Source organism: Falco naumanni, chromosome 1 (genome assembly GCF_017639655.2).
Source record: "Falco naumanni isolate bFalNau1 chromosome 1, bFalNau1.pat, whole genome shotgun sequence".
NCBI lineage: Eukaryota > Metazoa > Chordata > Aves > Falconiformes > Falconidae > Falco > Falco naumanni.
In genome coordinates, this window is record NC_054054.1 from 97,227,894 (window position 1) to 97,248,727 (window position 20,834).

Consider the following 20,834-nt stretch of genomic DNA (forward strand, 5'->3'; position numbering starts at 1 on the left):
GAGTTTCATGTTCTCAGCCAGCCGCTAAGATATGGCATCGCGCATCTGCTTCTGCCTCGCTTCATATCCCATTTTTCTTCCAGGCGTTCAGCCAACCTTATCTTCCTTTTTTTCTTCTTTAGCCTTCAAGGTCCTTCACAGACATCGTGGCCTCCAGCACTTGCCATAAAGCTCTCTGCAATTTCCCCTTCTTTGTTTTTAACAGAAACAACATACAGCTTAAACTACTTTTTGAATCATAGATCTTACACAATTCAACATACAGAGAATAATCATCAGTATAACTACAATTACCAATAACAACATTCCTCCATATATTGTAAGCTCTGCAACCATCTGATGATTCACCATAACTTAAAAAGTTTCCGCAACCAATCTCCTGATAGTTCATGCTGTAAGTCCTTTGACATGTCCTTCAATTTTTTTAACTGACTGTGAATTGACCCCAAATGGCCCGAAAGGTTCATACAACACATTCCTTAGCACTGTTCACTTTAGGCTACTCTCTGCTGCTCATGCCGTTTCCTTGTCTTCTAGAGGCGAGATCACATTCCTCCTTTGTTTCTGTCTCATCCTGGTTTCTTCTCATACTCCCTCGAAGTTACTTAACTCTTTGCTGCAGGATCTCAGTTGCATAGTCAAAGCAAGGCCACAGCTGCACATTATCAATGCCAAAACAACCCACTGTCTCTATTCTGTACAATTCTCCCTTTTTGTTTTGGGTTGGTTGGTTTTGTTTGTTTTTTTTCCGAAAGGTTGCTTTAACAAGTTATGGATAGTTCATTCCTCTTTGGTTTTTTTTCCTTTCTCATTACTGAATTACCAATTTTAGCCTTATTTTATGTGTATATTTGTGCATTTCAGTCAGGTTCACAAAATGTAAAACTTGTTATCAGCACATTTCATACAGAGGTCAACGTATAGGTTTATGATTATTTATAAGAACTTGCAATAAGGTACAGAAATTTTATAAAAATATTTTATCATAAACTTCTAATCAAATTAATGAGCATAAGAAATTGTGTTTAAATTGTAAATTCTATATATAAGCTATTAAGAAACATTTTCTATCCTAAAAAAACCCAACTACTTCAAGGCTTTTGAAATCTTGCACTTGGGCAAGTGTTCCACCGTGCCTCCATTCTAAAGCACAGAAGTGGAAATTGCATAGAACAAATTTTTACTTCAAATAATTGTTCAGCTGTTATTGCTGCTTTTCAAAGAACCTGAAAACATACAACGAAAACTTAGAACTAAACAAGCAGCTGAATGGACACCTTTAGATTGTTACTGGAATTAAAAGTTAAGTATAAAAGCTCCTCAAAATGTTCCAGTTGCTTTGTGTTGGTTGTTGATTTTGTTTATATATATATAATTATACACAAACAGGGAAATAAAGTTGCTTAAAAAAAAAAGATAATAGTATACAGTATCTACAGCTTAGTCACCCCCATTTTTTGGTAATTGTAGATAAACTGTTACCTGAACATGCAGTACATCCACAACTCTGAATTAATATCTTTTTTGTAGTATGATACAGTGTTGCAGCACTCTCCAAACTATCAAGCTGCAACAAGGTCTTTTACCATCTCATACCAGCACACTCTTCATGCGAGTCCCTCTGCTGCCTTCTCCTCTCCTCAACCAGGGCCCACGCTCTCTTCTTTTGCTTCTTCCTCAGCTGCTCTCTCTTCATTGGCTCTCAACCACTTACCAGAACCAGCCACAGCTGCACCTTATCTACATCGGCCAACCTGCTGCCCCTGAAGGCAACTCACAGTTGTATATTATCAATGCTAATTAACCCAGCTTCATTCCTCTACAATATAGTCCTGTATGAACCATAAATCAACTACATGTTAAATCACGCTTCTCCATCACTGTTGTCACTATCTTTGAGCTTCGTAACAATGCCTAGGTCACGATCCTTTAGCTTAGGCAACTTCACCAGGCAAAAATACAAACATTTATTTCTAATACAAACTTGCAGAATGCGTTCTATCCACAAGACACTTTATGAAAAGATATTATGTTGTATTGTGTATGATCTATTGAAGTATAAAAATGGTGTTCCTGAAAGAAAACACTTCTTTAGATCATTACTTTAGAACTGTTTTTGCACCTGCTATACTGCAAGAATACCCTAAGCAGTAATGTATCTTCATGGACTTTGAGGTATCTGTGTGATTACATTTAAATTTAATATGCAAACTGATTTCAAGTATAACTCTAGGCACAAGTGTGGGAAACAGCATGCTGCCGGGACACAATCTTTCTCACTTACAAGGTATCAAATGGTATGTTACTCAAGTTAGACTTTAACTTCTATGACAACTTCATTTTCACCGAAGGAGTTGCAGTTAAGTACACAAACTAATGCAGCTCAACTGAAGTTTCACCATTGCAATGGAGTACAGAATACTTTTCCCACTGACTTTAAAGGTTGTGGTGGGGGTGATGGTGTGACAGATATTCGACTTTTAACCCAAAACAAATTTTCACCTGTGTTAAATTCACCTGTACACAAATAACACTTATTCCTTCTGAAGCAACAGCTGAGGATTTGAACGGTCTTTTCACCTTGAGCTGTGCCCAATTTAGAGGTTAAGAAAAAAAGAAATAATTCAAAAGGTATTCTGTCAATATGCTGATGCAGTTGCATGTTAAATTCTGGTCACACTGAAATAGGGTTATGTTCTAGCATTTATATATATGTAGCGCTCCATTATAATTTATGAACAAAATTCAGAAGTTCATTTCATCTCAAATTTCTTGGAATTAAATTAGGTTGCATTTGTCATCCTAACAACTAGTTTCCACATTTTACCCCTAACTGAAAACACACATGACAAAAAAGCATATTTTTAGAAACAGAAGAGTAATTGAAAAAAATTCTTATGTTCACAATTGTTTTTCTAAGTCTTATTAAAGTCCCTATTTTTTTTTTTTATTATTATGAACCAGACAGTTTAACGTAACAGAGAAGCCCATATTTACATCTCTGTACCCAGACACAAATTGCAGTTGCATGCACCACCAGGCTTAGGCCAGAAATCATTCATGCAGTTACATAGCTGTATATCACTATAAGCATGCAGACACCTATTTATCACTAGATAACCGTGTTCATCTTTCCTACTCTCCTTCACAATACCTAGTTGTTCTCTCATCTCTTGTTAGGTTAGATATTCTCCATCTTCCTTTCCTATATCTCTCTTCAGACATTCTCTATCCTCCTCTTTTTTGCTTGTTAATTGTGACAAGGCAAAGGTTATGTGTAGCTGAGTGACCATGACCTTATTTATGTTATGATCAACTAAACACTGAATACAGGAAAAAAGGCATGGGAGACATAAGGCAAACATCAATAAGGTGGTTAAGGTAATTATAATAAATCCTGTAGTACTTTTGATCCACGGCCCAAAGTTTCCCAGCCATGAGAAGAGACCAAAGGCATCCCACCCCTGGCTCCCTAGCTCTGCTGCAGATCTTTGTTTAAGACTTTTAAGTTTTGTATGCTTTTGTGAATTAGAGTGGTCACTCAGATTCATGTAACACATCCTATCAAAGTCTTCACACCCATGTCCCTGCACTAATAATAAAAATAAAAATAAAAATAAAAATCAATAGCAACTCGGTTCTGTATGACATACAGAATCAACATCTGTTAATAAGCCAGGGGAAAAAAAAAAGTATTTGTAGTATTTCTTTCTTTAGCAAGCTAGCAGCCTAATTTACTAAGCAAGTTGAGAGCATGTACTATTCTTACAGAAGAGATTAGAGAAGCAAAAATGTGTTACGCTGCATTCCAGAACTCAAGCTGAGAGTTACAGTCTGCTGTGAGTTCTGCATTATAATCATTTGACACATGTTGGGGTTGCGACTGTGAAAGTTGCCCGTTTACAATTTTCATTGGCATTATCATAGCTAGCTGTTTTAAAAGCAATCCTTGAGCTTCCTCATGCTCAACTTGTTGTTGCAAAATATTCTGAAGTTGATCAATAAAGTTAATATATGACTCTTTAAGACCCTGCAAGACTGTGGCGAGGCTCCCATATCCAGACTGCCTTAATAGCCATCTCCTTCATTTGCAAATAGTTGTCCCTGGGATACCTTGCCTGAGTCACAGAATCAGCACAATTATTTCCTCCAGCCAACTGCTCATAGTTAACAGCAATTCCCCGATTAAGATTTTCAATCCAGGCCACTACACATAGCTCACAAAAATCAGATAACCACATAATATACTGTGTCAGAGTTAGTACCGTACAAAGCAATGACTTCCAGTCATGCAGTGCGAGTGTATAAGTTTCTGCCATCACTTCAAGAAGGGACATAGCAAATGTACTATAAATCCTCCCTTCCCGCACTGCTTTGCTTAACTCTTTAATAGCCTCATATTGCACAGGCTGCCACTCTGGAAGTTGGTTTGTCTGACAAAATACTGAACATGCCATAGTGACTCCCAAATCGCCTCACTTAAGCGCTTCCCACTTGCATTCCCGCCACCAATCCTTCAGACTCCCTTTCACCCTGCCTGAAAATACAGTCAATGCATCAGGGGAGGGAGGAAGAAAGTCTAGCTCCTTTTCCGGATCTATAGGACCTGGATCAAAAGGTTTATCAGCATCATTGGAATCATTGTCTGAGTTGTCCTGTTCCCGCACTTGGTCCTGTGCTGTGAGGGTTGCTGCAATCAGTGACAGGATCTTTGAGGGCAGAGGAGGTGTGGATGCCATAGCTGACGGTGTGTTGAGAAGAGTTGTGCTGTTGGTGGAATTTACAGCTTCCCCTGGTTTAGCACTGTTAGTAGAATTAGTCCACACTTGGTGACGAGTAGTCAGAATTTGCCACCAAGGTGCTAAATGCTTTCCCACCGTGGAGTCCCCCTCTGCGGCAGCATCATACAATCGTCTGCTGACCACTTGCCAGGCAGGAATTTGCAAAGTGCCATCAGGCAGAAAGTCCAGCACTTTGTGACAGATCCATCCTAACAGAGTCACTAGCTGCAGACCCATTATCACATTCTTTAATAAAGTTTGTGTAAAAGGAGAATATAGTCCATTTTGCATTACAGTTTTCCGTAGTTCCTTAATCATTTCCCAGTGAAACGCCCGATACTGTCCTGGGTGTCTATCTTGTAATATCATGGGAAACGCGTGCACTCCCTCTTTCATACTTTCCAAGCACACTCTCCTCCACCCTTCTTTAATCCGTCTCCTGATATCATTTTCATCATTGCTACTGCTTCCCTTATTACCGCTCTGCTGCACCACTCACTTCTTTATATTGACTGTTCCTTTTTTAACCACAAATCCTTCAATTTTAAATTTAACAGATTTTCACCTTATCCATCCTCATCAGAGTCCTCCAACTCTGCTCCTTCTAGTTCATCAGAAACATGCTCAGTTTCAGCTTCGCTCTCATTCAGCTGCATCTGCTAAGCAACATCTTGGTTTGCTGTTACATTAGCTTCATGCCGCTTCTCAGTCTCTGACCAAGCCTCCTTCGCAATACCTACAAGCTGTTTTTCTGCATGCATCTCTTTCAATAACTCGAACACTAATCTGCAAGTAGTCATAATCTAGCTAGCATTCAAGTCTCCTCGAAATGCCTTTTCCCAAATTTGAAGCTGACTCCTGTAGAGGAATGAAGGCAGTGGGTTGATTGGCATTGATAACATGCAGCTGTGGCCTTGCCTCAGGGGCAGTGGATTGATTGATGTGGATGATGTGCAGCTGTGGCTTGTTCCACTAAGTGGTTAAATAGTCCTGAGGATTGGGGGTGGTGGTATGGTTGGTTGGGTTGGAGAAGTGTGGTCTGACCTCTAGAGGAAGGAGCTACAACACAGACAGTAGAATCTGACCAACAATAAAGCCTTGTTGCACCCTATTAGTTTGGTTTTTGCTGCAACAGAATCCCATATTTTAACATGAAATATTTGTGTAGTGGTACCTAGGGTGCCTTGGCTCTTTAACCAGGCTAGCAACAGTCCCAGATTACTTTTTTTTTCATATACAGCTCCTATTTTTTGTAAAATATGTTGAAAGATTCTTAATATACTTAATTTCTTTTGCAGACATATTTGAACGCATTTTTAAAGCTTCTTAAAATTTCTTAGTTTCTTGGCTGCTCACCTGTCCTGATGTGTACAGGTGTTGTTTCTTTAGTTTCCTTAGCTCCTGGAGTCTGGGTTGTCTGCCTGGTCCAGGTGGCAGGATGATTGATCAGCCAAGACATCTCCTTTGGAATGCAGTCCTCTTCTGTGAGCTGTTGCCTTTTATCCAGTTCTGTTCTTATCCTTCCAAGGTGTCAGAACTCCACCATAGAGGTCACCATTTGAGGAGATTAAGATGCAGACACCTGAATCTGACTAGAAGAAACTTTATTAGTCCAAAACCAATGCTTATATATCCTCGTTTGCTGTTCATGTGCAATATACTAAAATATCATTGGTTAATCAATGCTGTTCACAAACTTATTGGCTAGATATAATTGGTTGATTACTAAGCTACAAACACACTGAACATCTTGCATTTTTTTTCTCTGTTCTTTCTTATCTCTGTGAGTTTCTTGTTCTCAGCCAGCTGCCGAGACGTGGCATCATGCATCTACTCTGGCCTCATTTGATATCCCGTTTTTCTTCCAGGCATTCAGCCAACCTAAACTTCCTTTTTTCTTCTTTAGCCTTCAGGGTTACTCACAGTCATTGTGGCCTCCAGCACCTGCCATAAAGCTCTCTACACATAGGCAAGCAATTCTTGCCGAGTAGTAAGTGAGCTGTAAATCTGTTCCCTCGCAGAACACACACGGAGTTTTTTTAGCAGTGCTCAGTGCAATGGGATCAGGACTGGGTTTTGAGACTGTCCCTGAAAGCTATCTTCAAGAAGCACAGTGGGAAGGAATCTGCTGTCCAAGTATGACAGGTTTTAAAGGAATGTCCGGAGTCTTCGGAGAGCTTCAGCTGGCGTGTTTATGACTACACAGGTTACACAGCCTGCTGGTCTTCACATTTCTCACGTGCTATCCTACTCCAGGCTATCCTTTAGCGTAGCTTTAGATCTGGCTAAAGAAAGAAAGGACCGCTCAGCTCTTCAGCAAACGGGGAACCTCCCTCCACCTTTGCCTCACTCTTCCATATGTGAAGAAGAATCCCTCGTTCTTTTTTCCAGGTGTTTGTGTGCCTTCTGCGACTTGTCCTCTGCCCTTACTACGAAATACAGCTGCCTTTGAGAGCCATGGTTGACCATGAACTTTACTACAGCACACGGACGGAGGAATGCGAAAACTGCCACCGCTACATACTGGTGCGAGACCTGAAAGAATATCCTCGCGTCTGCGGGCTAGTGGGGGTACAAACCCGAGGAAGTGCACCGTCTGGCTTTGAGGATGAGGATGCACATTGGAAAGACCTTGCCAGAAAAGACACAAGCGCCCAGCAGCTGAGGACTCCATGCCTCCTAAAGCCAAGAGGCAGAGACAAGAATCAGCAGGGCCACCCTCGACACGAAGCAAGTGCCAAGGTATGGGCAAAACACACACTTACACACGCACGGTTTTCCTTTACGTTGCAGGAACACTGGGCGTGTTCCAAGCTCAGTAGATGTTGTTACCCTGTTCTGCCTCCAAAATTTACAAATCTTTGATCCTCTACTGTTGGTCTTGTTTTATGCAAGAAAGATGAAATCCTTAGAACTCAGTATCCTCAAAGATCTTGGTTGCAAAGCTGTATGCTGCTGGAATGGCAGTTGGCTCTACTTTTGTTACCTGAATGGTCTTGAATCTCTCCGGCTGCATTGACTGTTCCTGTGAAGCGCTGTGTTTGTGTCATCTGAGGAGATGTTTCTCCTTGGCGCACAGGTCGCTGCATGAAGAAGGAGCCTGGACCTCCTGCAGAAGAGGCCCGGCTGCCGAGGAGACCAAGGAAAATGGCAGCCGGCAGGAATGCACAGCTGCCCGCTCCCACCTCACGAGGGAAGGCCAGGAAGAAGGCGGCTGGCAAGAGGGGCAGAGCGAGGAAGAGAGGGGCCTGTGAACGTGCAGGTGCGTCACCGTCCCCTCAGAGGCCTGCCAAGTGCTCCCGCTCGGAACCCTTCACGTCTGGCCCATCGAGATATTCTCCGAGCCAGCCAAAGTAACACCTCTGCCTTCCGTTCCAGACAGCCGCGCCGGGGCTGCCCCAAAGGGTGAGGGGCCGGCGGCGCTGCAGGAACAAGTTTTGCTCTGCTGGGAGCAGGGGCGCAGCCTCAGCCCGGCGCACTCGCGTCTTCAGGCGGCAGCGACCCAGCAGCGGCGGCAGTGACAAATGCATTCCGGTCCTCCGCCTTGTCCCCTTGCGCTGCAAACCCGGGTGCCCTCGTGTGTGCTTGCAGCTGAAAGGGTGTCACTCCATGTAACGCGCCTGGTGCTTCTCCACGTGTCAAACAGCAAACGTAGACTTTTATAGCCAAGTAGAATGGGCAAAAGGGTCCCTGGGAGACAGTGTCGCAGAGCGCCTTGGTCCCTGTCCAAGGCAGCGCTCTCACCTGAGCTTTCCTCTCTGCTCTTTGAGTACAATCTGGTGGTTCTGCTCCAAAAGAAGTGGGTCAGGGCTCAGGAGAAGCTTCCTCCCAGCCCCCACAAAGTCTCCCTGGTGTGAAGGACCTGTGCTCAGTTAGCAGTGAGAGCGCTGACGTGGGTGGGCTGGCTTCCTCTGAAAGCATCCCTCTCCATCCTTGACAGCACCAGCAGCGAAGGAGAAAGCAGCCTCAGGACACAGCACACGGGCTGCTCCATGCAGCTGCAGGCGCCGGATCCAGAGGTGAGGCAGCCAGCGCAGAGCAGAGCAGAGCACGTGGCGTCGCTCCCGCGTCGGGTGCGCTACGGGACACCTCCGTTGCGGAGCGCTCGGTGGGCAGCGCTGGGCTCTAATGGTGCACGGGCGGCATGAAGCGCTGAGGGCTGACGCGCTGTGGGCTCGCTGCACGCTGGGCTCATCCTGAGCGGGGCTTGCTGGGAGGAGGGGGCAGCGCCTGCCCTGCTGCTCCTCACGGCGCTTTGTTCAGGGGCATGAGCTGATGTTACAGCCCTTCCTGCACCAGCGAGGCTCTTATCAGTGGCTTCCACTCAGGGACTCTTTGCAAACAGCATTTTCACTTGTTCTTTTTCCCTTTCCCTTTAGCTGATGACCAGGAGCCAGGCAGCTTCGCAGCCACAGGGGAACGGACCCAGCAACTGATAAAGCCACGTTCGGCCCTCTGCGGACTAATTCCATGCAGTAGAAGTCATTTCTTTTAGCATAAGAAAATTACTATGTTGCCATGTCATTGAATTTCTACAGATATTGTCATTTACAAATAAATTATTTATTTTTGCGCAGGAGAATTCCTATACTGCCATGTCACTGAGTTTCTACAAATTTAGATAGTTATAGGCAGTTATAGTTACAGCTGGCTAGAGGCATAGGCGGCTACAGGCAGTGATCACGATATATATAGGTACTTTTAGGGTGTTCAAGTATACTACAGGTTTTCACTCCTATGATCTGTACCAGTAGCACCCCACACTAGCGGTCCCCACCGTGACCTTGAAACCCCCCTGGGCTGTGTTTCTGTGCGAGCTCTTTGCAATACCCCCTGACGCAGTGTTTCTGACCCCCTGAAATTTCAGCCCCTTGTGCCAGCCAGTCTCGAGTGGAGTGAGGCCCCCCCGGAGCTGCGTGCCGCAGAGGGGCGTCCAGAGCCCCCTGCCTGCGGGAGGCCAGGCTCCTTGGCCAGCGGCTGGAGCACGCCCAAGGCGCAGCGGGATGTGGGATGGAGGCCAGTGGGAAGGTGCCGGGATGGTGCCGGGGCACCCTCACAGCCCTGGCAGCTGGACCCCTCCCTGGAGCCCAGCGTTGCGTTCCCCCTGGGCCCAGCACAGCACATCTTCTGGCATCTCACAGGGAATGGGGGTCTGCGCCTCCGCCGCATGTGTTCAGGGGTCACCTGCATGCCCAGGACACAGACAGGGGGATGGTGGCAGCCGGGGGTAAGCTCTGAGCTGGGGCTTCCTTGGGGGACATTCCTTAGTAGCATAGACTGATATAGTATTCAAAAGTTTACATTCTAAATAGAGTTAAATGTTTTCTCCAAACATGGTGCAATCCCATATGACATACGGAATATAGAAGGCTAATGTCAAAAAATGGCATCTCTCTGTTCAGTGTGCTATCAGCTTGAGGTTAAGGGATTCTGAAGGGTCTCGTGCCCTTTACCCTTGAGAAACTCTGACTCAGATATATAGGATGAAATTCAACCCCTTTAATGGCGGGACTCCCTCCTCTGATAGGTTGATTTTCCCTGACTAACCAGGCTAACAAAAGCCCAGTTGGGAAGTATAAATCAGAGGATGTTATCAGCTCCTTCTGGAGAAAAACCCAACCAGGATGTTAAGAGAGTGAGCTAAGAAGCCCCAAGAGACAGAAAAGTGCTTTATTGCCTTCAGAGCACGTTCTGACTCATTGTTAATTGACAGGAGCCAAGTTAGACAAGGCAGGAACACAGTGATGGCAATACACAGAGCCATAGGCTTGCAGTGTAGATTCTGCACTGACGGCGTGAGCTGGGGCGTAAAATGCACGCTAAATTGTCCAACAAGAACCCCAAAGCACAGGGGATCCCAACACCCTCCCCAGAGCTTCTCGTTGTGCTCGGGAGGGTGTAGGTGGCCCATGCCCACGTCTGCGCACTATCCAGCATCTCTGCTCTGAAAACAACAGGGCTGATCTCTGCTTTTACCAGCCCCTTCCCAGGGAGTTCCCGCAAAGTCAGGAGTGCAGCCTGTAGCTCTCCCCATCACTGGAAGAACTTGAAGTATCTCTTTCCAATTTTACATGCTGTGTCTTTGACGATTAAACCTCGTGGCTCAGCCTAAATCCAGTTGCTGAGCAGCTGAGTAGACATCTAGAATATAGACATCTTTGCTATGGCCTTTTTCCCAGTTTCAGTCTGGCAAAAACACTTATTTTCACATTTAGCAGAATGGCCCAGACCTCCTACTATTTTATTTATTTATATTTGGCCCTGAAAGGGTTGGGCTCAGATCCAGGAAGGTAGTTAGGATCTTGATTTCAGCAGCGTATAGATTCTTTATATATTTATAAATGGTGCTTTTGTTCTCTTTCAAGGTCGTCCTGAAATTGCTGATACGTTAATACCTGTGTATATTCTGAAGTCTACCTCATACTCTTCCAAAACGGGTTGGTAACAGATGACAGGTATTTTTGAGGTTCTTATCAGGCTTATGGTTTTCAGCCCTCAGTGTTGTGCTGTGCCTAGACTCCCAGCACGCAGTAAAGTGTCTGCTTCTAGGGCATTTCTTGCATGTAAAGAACCTGGAGGTACAAAAACACGACAGTAATATAATTAACTGTCATGTGTGTTGTCTTCTGCACCAGTTACAATTCTCTGCTTCCAGTTGGCATGGACTTCTCTGGGTCCCCCTTGTGCTGTTTCTGGTTTGATGGGTCTTGTTTCTGCAAATCTGGGGACATCCCTCTTTCACCATGTGAGTTTCCATCCTGGGTTCACCTCAAAATTGCTTCTGCAAAGTGCTTATTTTTTTCTTTCCACCCATTCTTCACAGAGGCTCAGAGGCCTATTTTATTGTCTGCCTTTGGAAGCCTGCGCTCAGGGCCGGCCTTCATATGAGGTCGGGATAATTTGGGAATCTTCCCCGGTATTTAATTGATTTCCTAACCTGTCTCAATGGGCCTATTTCAGGTACGTTCATCTCTCCAAATCTGCAGCTCTTATGAAATTACACAGTATTTCACCCTTCTTGTTTAAATAAATGAAATCACGTCTACTCAAAGAATACATTGCATCATGGCATGAAATATTGATCTCATCCACATTAAACTTATAAAATTAGGACAACTGTGAGGTTTCTGGAAAGATCCTCTGATGAGGGTCTTAACTGTACAGAGGAAGCATGAGGGTACTTGTGTTTCCTGATCTGCACTAGAAACTGCACAATATGTCTTACTCGGATATAGGTATTTAACAGCAATCTGAACAGTATTTAGAATAAACAGGAGTCTTTGAGATGCCAAAATATTAGCAGATCGTGGGTTTCTCTCTTTTTAGTTTTTTTTCTGAAAGAAAAAAAAAAAAGGCATAGCCTTGAAGGACACCTGGTGTTACTATGGACCAGTCCTTAACCTCACTGACCCTTATTTTTCTCTTTACTTCACTGACCCTTATTTTTCTGTCTTTACTTCATCTCACAGCCTCAACTTGTCATAGCTGACGGCTTTATGACCTCTTGTCATTGTAGGCCTTCTCTCTTCATGTTTTGCTACTAGTTCTGTGAGGCTTTTCTTGCAATGTGTCACTGCTGCTTTTTCTTCTTTTTCCCTTTTTGATTTTTTTCTTCCTCTCTTTCTGCAAATGCTTTTGATTTTGATTCTGGTTACTTGTATCCTCACACCACGTAGAGGTTGCAGAGATCATGGATGTCAAACAAGCCAGAAGTTTCTTGTTCTAATGCAGACTCATTAACCAGCTGTGAATATACACTGTGAATATAGGAATTTTTTAAAACTTTCCAAAATCTTTAGATTTCCTAATCCATTGTTGGATCAATGGATCATGGTCAGGTCTCAGCATACCGCACAGATTGCCGTGAGGTATTATTACAAAACATTTATCTCACAGGTCCCTGCATTTCATCACTGATGTTAATTTCACAGTCTGACTCCAGCTTTGTTACCTTATGAGGCCATAAGCAAGGTAGTGCCATCATCAGCCTTTTTACTGTTAATGGGTTCAGAATCTTCTTTTGAAGGGCCTCTAAACTAATTTAATCTAAAGCAGAAAACATGATTTCATTTTTAAGGTATTATTACTATTAGTAGGTATAAAGCACGGCTTAAAAAGGTTTGAAAATGGTCAATTCCGGTTAATCTCATTCAGGCTAATTTCCTCCAGCTATCCTAATCTAGTCTCCAAACTATTTTTAGTAGTCACGGAGGTCCCATTCATGCCCACTTTCTCGTTAAAAGCTGCTTGATTTTCCTTCTTTTCCTTCCCGCTTTTCCAAAGTCACTTTTGAAAGAAAGGAAAAACGGTTTTCCTTGAGGCAAAACTAGACAGAGGGCAAGGGACATGGAGGCATAACCCACTCTAAGGAAGGCTGTAATAGTAAAACTGCTGCTAATAAATGAGAAGCTCTGACAGGCTTTCCTAGAAGCCCAAGTGTAATCACCGAATTCCCAGTGGACCCCTTCCTCCTTGAGCAGTAAGTGGGTCAGTCCATTTTAAACTGCCTTTTTCAGCTCTGCGAGAGGATTTTTGGTCCCTTCTCAGGTGATTTGGCTGCCCACTTTCTTTCTAGATGCACAGGTTGCTTTGGGTGAGGAAGGCTGCTGGGCTGCTGGTGCTTTTTTATCTTAAAACGCGTAATACGGCGATCACCGACGTGACGCGCCGGTCTCGCCTCAGCGCTGAGGGGCCTCCCGGAGGGACCCTCCCTCCCGCCGAGCAGGATGAGAGCTCTGCTCCGATTGGGCACGCCTCCTTCTGATCCGGCTGTTCATTGGTGGGCAGGGAAGAGCCTTTGCGAGAGCTCTGCGGCAATTGGTTCTTTACGGTGCCAGCTCTTCCGCCGTCAGCCCAGCCGTGAGGAGAGCAGGCTCTGGGCTGATGTGGGGCCAGGCGCGTGGCAGCCAATCAGGCTCGCCGGCGTCGTGGCCGCCGTGCGCCGCGCGGGATCCGTCCGCCGCGCGGGGCCGCCCGGTCCCAGGGCACCTGAGGGGCGGCGGCGGGGCGGGCTGGGCGGTGGCCCCTCAGCCACGGCGCGGCGGGAAGCGGCGGAGCGGGGAATCCCTCGGGCCGCGGGTTGCGGGGCGCGAAAGTGAGGTAAAAATGGGAGATTTCAGGTTTGCTTCCAGTAGCCACAGGGAGTGCGTCAACGCCCGGCCGCGGCAGCTTCACCTGGAAGTCATGTCAGGTGTAATTCTCGGAGACCTGTAGAAAACCTGACGCAAAGCTCTCACCTTTACACCCCAGAGCAGGACAGACTGGGGGTAAGTTGATGTGGAGGGCTAGGGCTGCCCTCGAGATCCCTAGCAGAGGGCTGCACTGACACTGATGTGTGCCGCAGTACTTTGTGTCCGAAGCCAGTACGTATATCCGCATCGGTTAGCAGTCTTGCTACTGCAATAAATGTCTTGACAGCCCAAAGGGCAAAAAAATATGTTTTCCATAGGCATGCAGAGAGATGGAGTTTCTAGGTTGTTTTTCTCTGCCACAGGCTGCGACTCCCAAGCCCCGATGAAACGGTGGAAGGGCCAGGCCCGGGCCTGGAGCAGGCATCCCGTGTGCCTGCTTTACCTCAGGCCTTGGCAGCCTGTCCACGCCACAGATTTCACACCTCCACTGACCTCTCCCAGCGCTGCTGCCAAGGCAAGGGAGGCACTTAAAAGCAAATAATGTTGCCTGTTTCCATCTCTAGCCTCTCTGAGTCCTCTGGGCTCTGGAGAGTTACTTGAACATACACTATACATACAGTTTTTCTTGAGGCGAGTCACTGCAGGATTGTTCAAGTCAAGTTGCCATGGCGTTCAAATTGAATAAAGTGGCAGTATTGCAGCAGCACAAAAATTGGAATGAAAGTTACAGCAACTGTACTACTACTACGACATGTCTTTTACTTTCATATTTACACTGTATGCCTAATTTACCATCTAATTTGTGTTTTTCTAGGCTTCCCTGAATTAGAAGGGAAATCATGACCTTGAAAGTAACAGTTACATAAGCAGCACATATGCACAGTGACTTGAGCGTTGCTATCGAACACTTTGTTACCACCACTTAGTGAAAATCAGCTGTTGTGACATTGTGATTGCCAGTAAGAGCCAGACCTCGCATTTTGAAAGAAGAGAAGCAATCGATTTTAATCTGAGGTGCGAGCTCTGTAGGCAGAGCACGTTACAAAAGTGTAACTGGGATAGTGAGGCTGTGGAGAAAGGCAGCTCTTGCCTCATTAGTGGGTCCAAGACATCTGTCAGCGGAGACTGCTTCAGACCTGGGGGTGGGGGGATGGAAATGCCAAAGCAGCAGCAGTTTTGCAGATGTGGAAAGCACGAAGCGATGGTGTGTCCCCCCCCCACCCCGCTGCCCGCACCGCGTGTGGTGGCCCTCAGGGGCGGCGGGGCTCTGCGCGTTAGTCGGATGTTTCCGTCGCTCCCCGCGGCGGGGGCTGCCCTCAGGGCGGGGGCCGGGGGGATACGAGGCGGCCCCCAGTCGGGAGGAGCGCGGGGGCCGCTGCCGCCGGAGGGGAGGTACCGCTCGCCGGGGGGAGGCCGGGCGCTGCCGTCGTGAGGGGCCTCGCCGCAGCCGCTGCTGAGCCGGGCGGGGGCCGGCGCCTGCCCCCCGTTCACCCCGCACGACCGAGGGGGTGACTCGCTCTGTCCCGGCGGGCGGGGCGGTGCGCAACGCCCCGCACTCTTTTCTCCTCCGGCGGAAGGTTACGGGGTGCGGCGACCGGGGAGGGACCGGACGCCCTTAAAGCGTGCGGCCGCAGGAGGGTGAGCGTAGTCAGGGCTGGGGCGGGGCGGTGTGGGGTCGGTTTCCCGCGGTACTGGCGGTAGCTCGCTGTGCTTGCTCGCCTGACAGCCACCATGTCCCGGGAGCCCGAGATCATGGAGTCGCAGGTGATGTGGGAGCCTGACACGAAGCGCAACACCCACATGGACCGGTTCCGCGCCGCCGTGGCCAGCAGCTGCGGGCTCCGCCTGGGTGAGCGCCGGGCGGGGGGGGGCCCTGGGGGTCCTGCTCTGACTGGGGGAAGGGGGGGGGAAGTCGTGCGGGGCTCTGCTTCCCCGGGGCTGGCCTTACCGCGGTGGCTGCGGGCAGTCTGCCTGTCCCGGATAGCCGGGTGGGGGGCAAGGTGCCTGCACACCCCACCTGGGGTGGGGGTGGGGGGTGAGGTGTCCCAGGCTGCGAGAGGGATGCTCGGCTTGCGCCTGGGGTAGAGGTCTCCGGTGCAGCATCTCGTGTAGCGTGAAGATCCAGGCTGATGGGGAATGCAAACAGCCTTTGCTGCGGCTGCCGGATGGCAGCCCAGGCGGCGGCCGTGCTGGTACCAGCTCTGTGCTCCTGGCTGCTCCTGTGTGGGCCAGGCTCTGCCTGCAGGGTTTTCCTTGGGCCTGAAGCGATGCTGCGGTGACTTGGTGGTGTAAGGGGATGTGGGAAGGAGGGATCTCTGCCACCGTGGCTGTGAGGCTCCTGTGAGCCTTAGTATAGTGCTTTAATGGTATACATATGTGAGATCTGAATTAAGGCCATGCTCGTCTTTCTTTGTGATGAGTATGTTTTTGTAATATTTAAACATGCTGGGAAGGGAAAGGTGATGTGTAAGCTGGTTCAGTGGTGGAAGTTTTGGTTCTTTTGCTGTGCATCTGCCTAAGCTCTAGAACTTAAAGCTCTGCTTCATGCTCATTCAGAAATACCTGTATGACTGTGAATAGGTGTGCAGTCCTTGCAGCTGGAAACAACCTGTCAGTTTTGAATGTAGTACCCCTTTGAGTAGGGGCTTGGACCTCCAGAGGTGGCTTTCAACCCAGATTGCCATGGTTTTCCAGTGACTGTGGTGGTGTCTCTGGGGTTATCAGGAGCCAACGGTGCTGGCTGTGTGGGTTCATTCACATCATGAGCCAGGTGGATGCCAGTGCATGTGGGGGTCACATAAACTAGCTTGGTTTATGCCGTCTGGTTTCCCAAAGTGTCTGGGGACCGGGTTGACTTGTGTAGCTTTCCTGTAATCGCTTGTCTGATGGGGACTGGAGGGAGTGGTTTTGGCAAGTGGCCTGACAAGTTTGTCAGTGCAGTATAAATGTGTCTGTGGCATAAGCAGAAATATTCTGGAGTAGTAGCAAAGTAGCTAGTGCTTCTAGCGGTTCCTGTCTGGAAGACAATTGCATACCTCGCTTGGGAACTTACTGTGTCGGCAAGCCAGGTCATTACTCTGACTGGTGGGGGATTTCGCATTATCATGTCAGAACTCCTGCTACGTAGGAAGTAAGCTACTACAGGTTTTTAGCTAACTCCTGAGTAGAAAAGCCATGTAACTGGTACTTGTATGATCAAGACCAAATACAGTTTCAGATGGGCTTCCCATGTTTACGGATGTAACAACTAGAATTCTTTTCAGTCCATTTTGAAGTGGCTATCTCCCTTCAAGAGTGGATTCCTGGGCGTATATAGAAACTTTTGTCAAGTTCCATTAGATTTGAAGTGATGTTCATTGGTCTGTGTGCTATGCAACAATGAAGAATGGATTCTTTATGTAACGTTAAGATGTAGACTCGTCGAGGAGAGCTGAGGGCAATGTAACCCTTTGAACAGCATGGCTCTGTCCAACCCTGAAAACGTAGTGACAAGATGCAGTGTTTGACTGCTGGCTATGAGGACTATGCCCTGAAGGACTTGCATGCTAAAGCTCATTTTGGGGACAGAACGGACTGTTCATGTTATAAGAAATCAAGTTAGTGGTGACTTGTACCAGTTGCTCCAAGTAATCTGACAAATGCAAAAAGCACAACTGATTTATTTTTTTTTCTTCTTTGAAGGAGGAGATGGAAATTTGAACTTTCCTCTGGTAAAGCCTTAGCCCCACGCCAGCTGATGTGCATTGTATAGAGTGGTGAAGAGTAACTTGGGTGGAGTGTAAAAATAAAAAAAGGATGTAGGAGGCTGAGGCGATATGTAGGCAGAAGCTGAGTTCGGAGAAGGGCCTTTGTGTCTGTGTCAGTAATACCTAGGGAGCAATCTGATATCGATGGAAAAGATTGAGTGGAATAAGATGTGGAAGGGGCAGACTGGGTGGGGAAACAGCTGTAGTGATCAAGTGTAAGTGTAGAGATGGCTTGGAATGTTTTTTTTTCCTCTTATAAAGCTGGAAGATGTCCTCCTTGTAGGAGGGGGATGCAAAGATGATTTCTGAAGCAAAGAGCTGGATAACAGAATGACAAACCAAAGAGAATTCGAGAAAATGACTTCAAGTGGTTTAGCTGGAAGCATTAAATAGGAAGCACAGTTGGCAGAGCAGGAAACTGTTAGTACTGTCGCTTATGGCGGACTCGTATTCAATTTGGCTGTTGGCACAGCTTCAGACAGTGTGGCCATGACTTGGGAGTGTCACTTTCAAGCTGGTGATGAGGAATCAGCTCAGTTATTCATACCCAAGACTGTTCTACACGCTGAATTTCAGTATTTGGTTTGAATTGTGGAGTTTTGATACGCATTCCTTGGGTTACTTGATTGGTATCACAGTCATGCAAGATTTAAACTGCTTGCTTCCATGTTTTTAATGCCGGGTCACGGTTTTACTATCTAGCTAGTAAACATCTCTTTTCAGCTTCATTCATGCTGGTTTAGCATGAGAAGGTAAGCTGCAGTCTGTCAGACCCCTTATTCATTAAGGAATAATGCATGCTTGCTTTGTAACAGTGCTGTTGATACTACAGTTAGATGACAAGTGCATCTAATCCCAGTGTTGCCACGCTTTTGGAGGTCTTTGGTCCCAGACTGGAACCATAAGGGTTCTTGTCAGGAAGACTTGTTTATCTTCTGCTGTATTAAATCATTTTGTTGATGATACGATAGGGAGCGGAAATACCAGTGAGCGGGACAGAGTCTCTGAAGTATTGCATCTTTGGTTTCGCTGAGGGAGTGGGTAGATGTTGCACAGAGTTACTAGAAGAGGTCTCTGTCTGTGTGGTGGTGAATGGCTTGTAATGGGTGAAATGTTGCCATGTGTTCAGGTAGACCGTTTCTGTTGATGCTATAGTCACTTGCCCTGTACAGAAGGGATCTGTTCTGACCTACTCTATGTGATCAGTTCAACCTTACTAGTTGTTTTAGCCACAAATTTTCTTTATCCAGGATCTCTGTAAGTATAGTTTGTTTACATTCCTATAATTCTCTACATAATGCTAACAGGTATCTATTACTTCTAGCCAACTACAATGACTTATACCAGTGGTCAGTGGAATCCTTCTCAGACTTCTGGGCAGAATTCTGGAAGTACAGTAACATTGTATGTTCTCGCCTGTATGATGAGGTAAGTGTTTCTCTTGGTCAAGTGCAACGCAAGATGGCAATAAACCAGTTTTACAATCGGTCTTTTGACCTGTTCCTGGAACCTTTGCAAGTGATGTGAGGAATCTCTCGAGTGTACAGTCCTGAATTTCCTTGTGTGGTGGATGGTGGTGTTCTGTTGCTGGTACACATTAGGACAGTGAAATCGCGAAGTTCTGTTGTCCTAAACAGTTCTGCTGTAGTGTCCTTGTGGTTATTGTGCTCTCGTATACCTTGCAAGTCCTGGCTGCTTGTGGGGAGTCTACCAATATACTGCTTTCTGCTTTTAGATCATGCTGGCAGAATAACATCTTGATTTTGTAAATGCTGGCATGCAGTCAAGTTCATGTTTATGTTCCCTGAGTCAGCTTATCTGATAAGCATACCTCTTGCACTCTGGTTTTGTAGAACTGGTTGTGGAAGTCTCTGCAACCAGATGTAGGCTTGAAATGTCTCTGAGGGAACGGTGGTGGTTGACTGCAGTCACAGGTGGAATACCAGACCATGCTGCGGTGTTGCCTTGAGGTAAAGGTGACCTTGAAGCTCTTGTGCATGGAGGGCAAAGCTGGAGCCCTTGGTACAGCCCTGTTGTAGGGTATCAGCATCACCCTGTGGTTTTCCATCTGAGGAAGATGATTGGCTAATTACTTAAAGAGCTCGACACAGGGGAACCTTCCTTGGATTTAGTAAAGAGAGGACTGGACTTCTGTCTTAATCCCTGGAGGCCATCTGTTCCAAGCACACTTGGAGTACTGGCAGTTTTGCAGAGGGAACTGGTAAGTTTCTTTTGCCTCTTCCTGTCTTAGAAATTTCTGTGCTGTGTGATATGATAAAGTGGTTCCTCCTGCTGTGAAACTGTGCTCGGGTGTTGTGATGTGACCCACCCTTTAGAAAGGTGAATTGAGCAAGAATGTAAGAACTAGCCTGCCTTTTGAAGTATGTAGTCTGAAGACTATACATTGATCTTTTATCTTCTCTAGATGGTAGTTCAAAATCTGACCAGGTTGTATTTGCATCGTGTATTTTCTTGACATACTCTGTGCTGCTAGCAAGGCCATCTTTCCAAATTTCCACATGAATGCAAATTGTCCTGAGCAAGTAGTTCAGAGGAGCTGTTTTGCACCTGCGTATCTGTACTGAGCAAGCTGGACGATAACACTTTTCTCTTGCTTTGCAGGGCTGGTGCTCCTGGAAGTCTGGCCCTCCAGACACTGCCAGTGGCGGCTGAACTGGAAGGGAGGCTGAAGCAGGCAGCGGTGGCTTAAAAACGCAGGTTTCCTGAGGATAAGAAGCAAGAAGATGAGGATGTTTAGGAAGGCTTTAACCAGACTACTTGTGAGCTTCTGGGCCCCTGCGTGCCTGTTCTCACATCATGGCGAGACCACTGTAGATCTTAAAACGGGAGCAGCAGTCAGCTGACAGACAAGTACTGCAGGAGATCCTTGACTCACTTTTAATGGCTATTGCTGTTTGCCTCTAGCTTCCCCCTAGTGTCAGCTTCGAGGCTTGGCTGCAGCTTTGAGCGTCAAAGCTGACTTGCTGTTGGTCCTTACCATGGGTCCTTTTCTGTTGTATGTCAGGAGGAAAGGCTGGTCACAGTAACTGAGCTGTTCTGTGGTAGCTAAAGAGCTGAGAAGGTTTGATTTGAAGTGTCTTATGACTTGATCCTTGCTGCTTGTTGGAAGTAAGCATTATGCTTTGGGGAGAACAGTTTTTTTCATGAACTGGAGA

General features: G+C 46.6%; 2 protein-coding genes across 5 annotated transcripts in view; both read left to right on the plus strand.

The window, feature by feature from the left end:
* Positions 1-7,312: 7,312 nt before the first annotated feature.
* LOC121095891 (serine/arginine repetitive matrix protein 2-like) lies at positions 7,313-9,357 on the plus strand. The gene is made up of 4 exons (XM_040611284.1): positions 7,313-7,523; positions 7,861-8,134; positions 8,722-8,800; positions 9,161-9,357. The coding sequence occupies exons 1-4, from the start codon at positions 7,454-7,456 to the stop codon at positions 9,215-9,217; spliced, it is 480 nt and encodes a 159-aa protein (XP_040467218.1). The 5' UTR covers positions 7,313-7,453; the 3' UTR covers positions 9,218-9,357.
* Positions 9,358-15,498: 6,141 nt separating this feature from the next.
* LOC121095898 (acetoacetyl-CoA synthetase) overlaps positions 15,499-20,834 on the plus strand; it is a 43,898-nt gene continuing 38,562 nt past the window's right edge. Inside the window, exons 1-2 of one of the 4 annotated variants that reach the window (XM_040611307.1) lie at positions 15,499-15,761; positions 18,983-19,086. In XM_040611307.1, the coding sequence (XP_040467241.1) occupies positions 15,644-15,761; positions 18,983-19,086 (222 nt within the window). In that variant the 5' untranslated portion in view covers positions 15,499-15,643. Of the gene's footprint in view, positions 15,762-18,982; positions 19,087-19,584; positions 20,439-20,834 lie in introns of those variants that run through there. The other 3 variants (XM_040611297.1, XM_040611324.1, XM_040611317.1) reach the window with 3 other exon arrangements.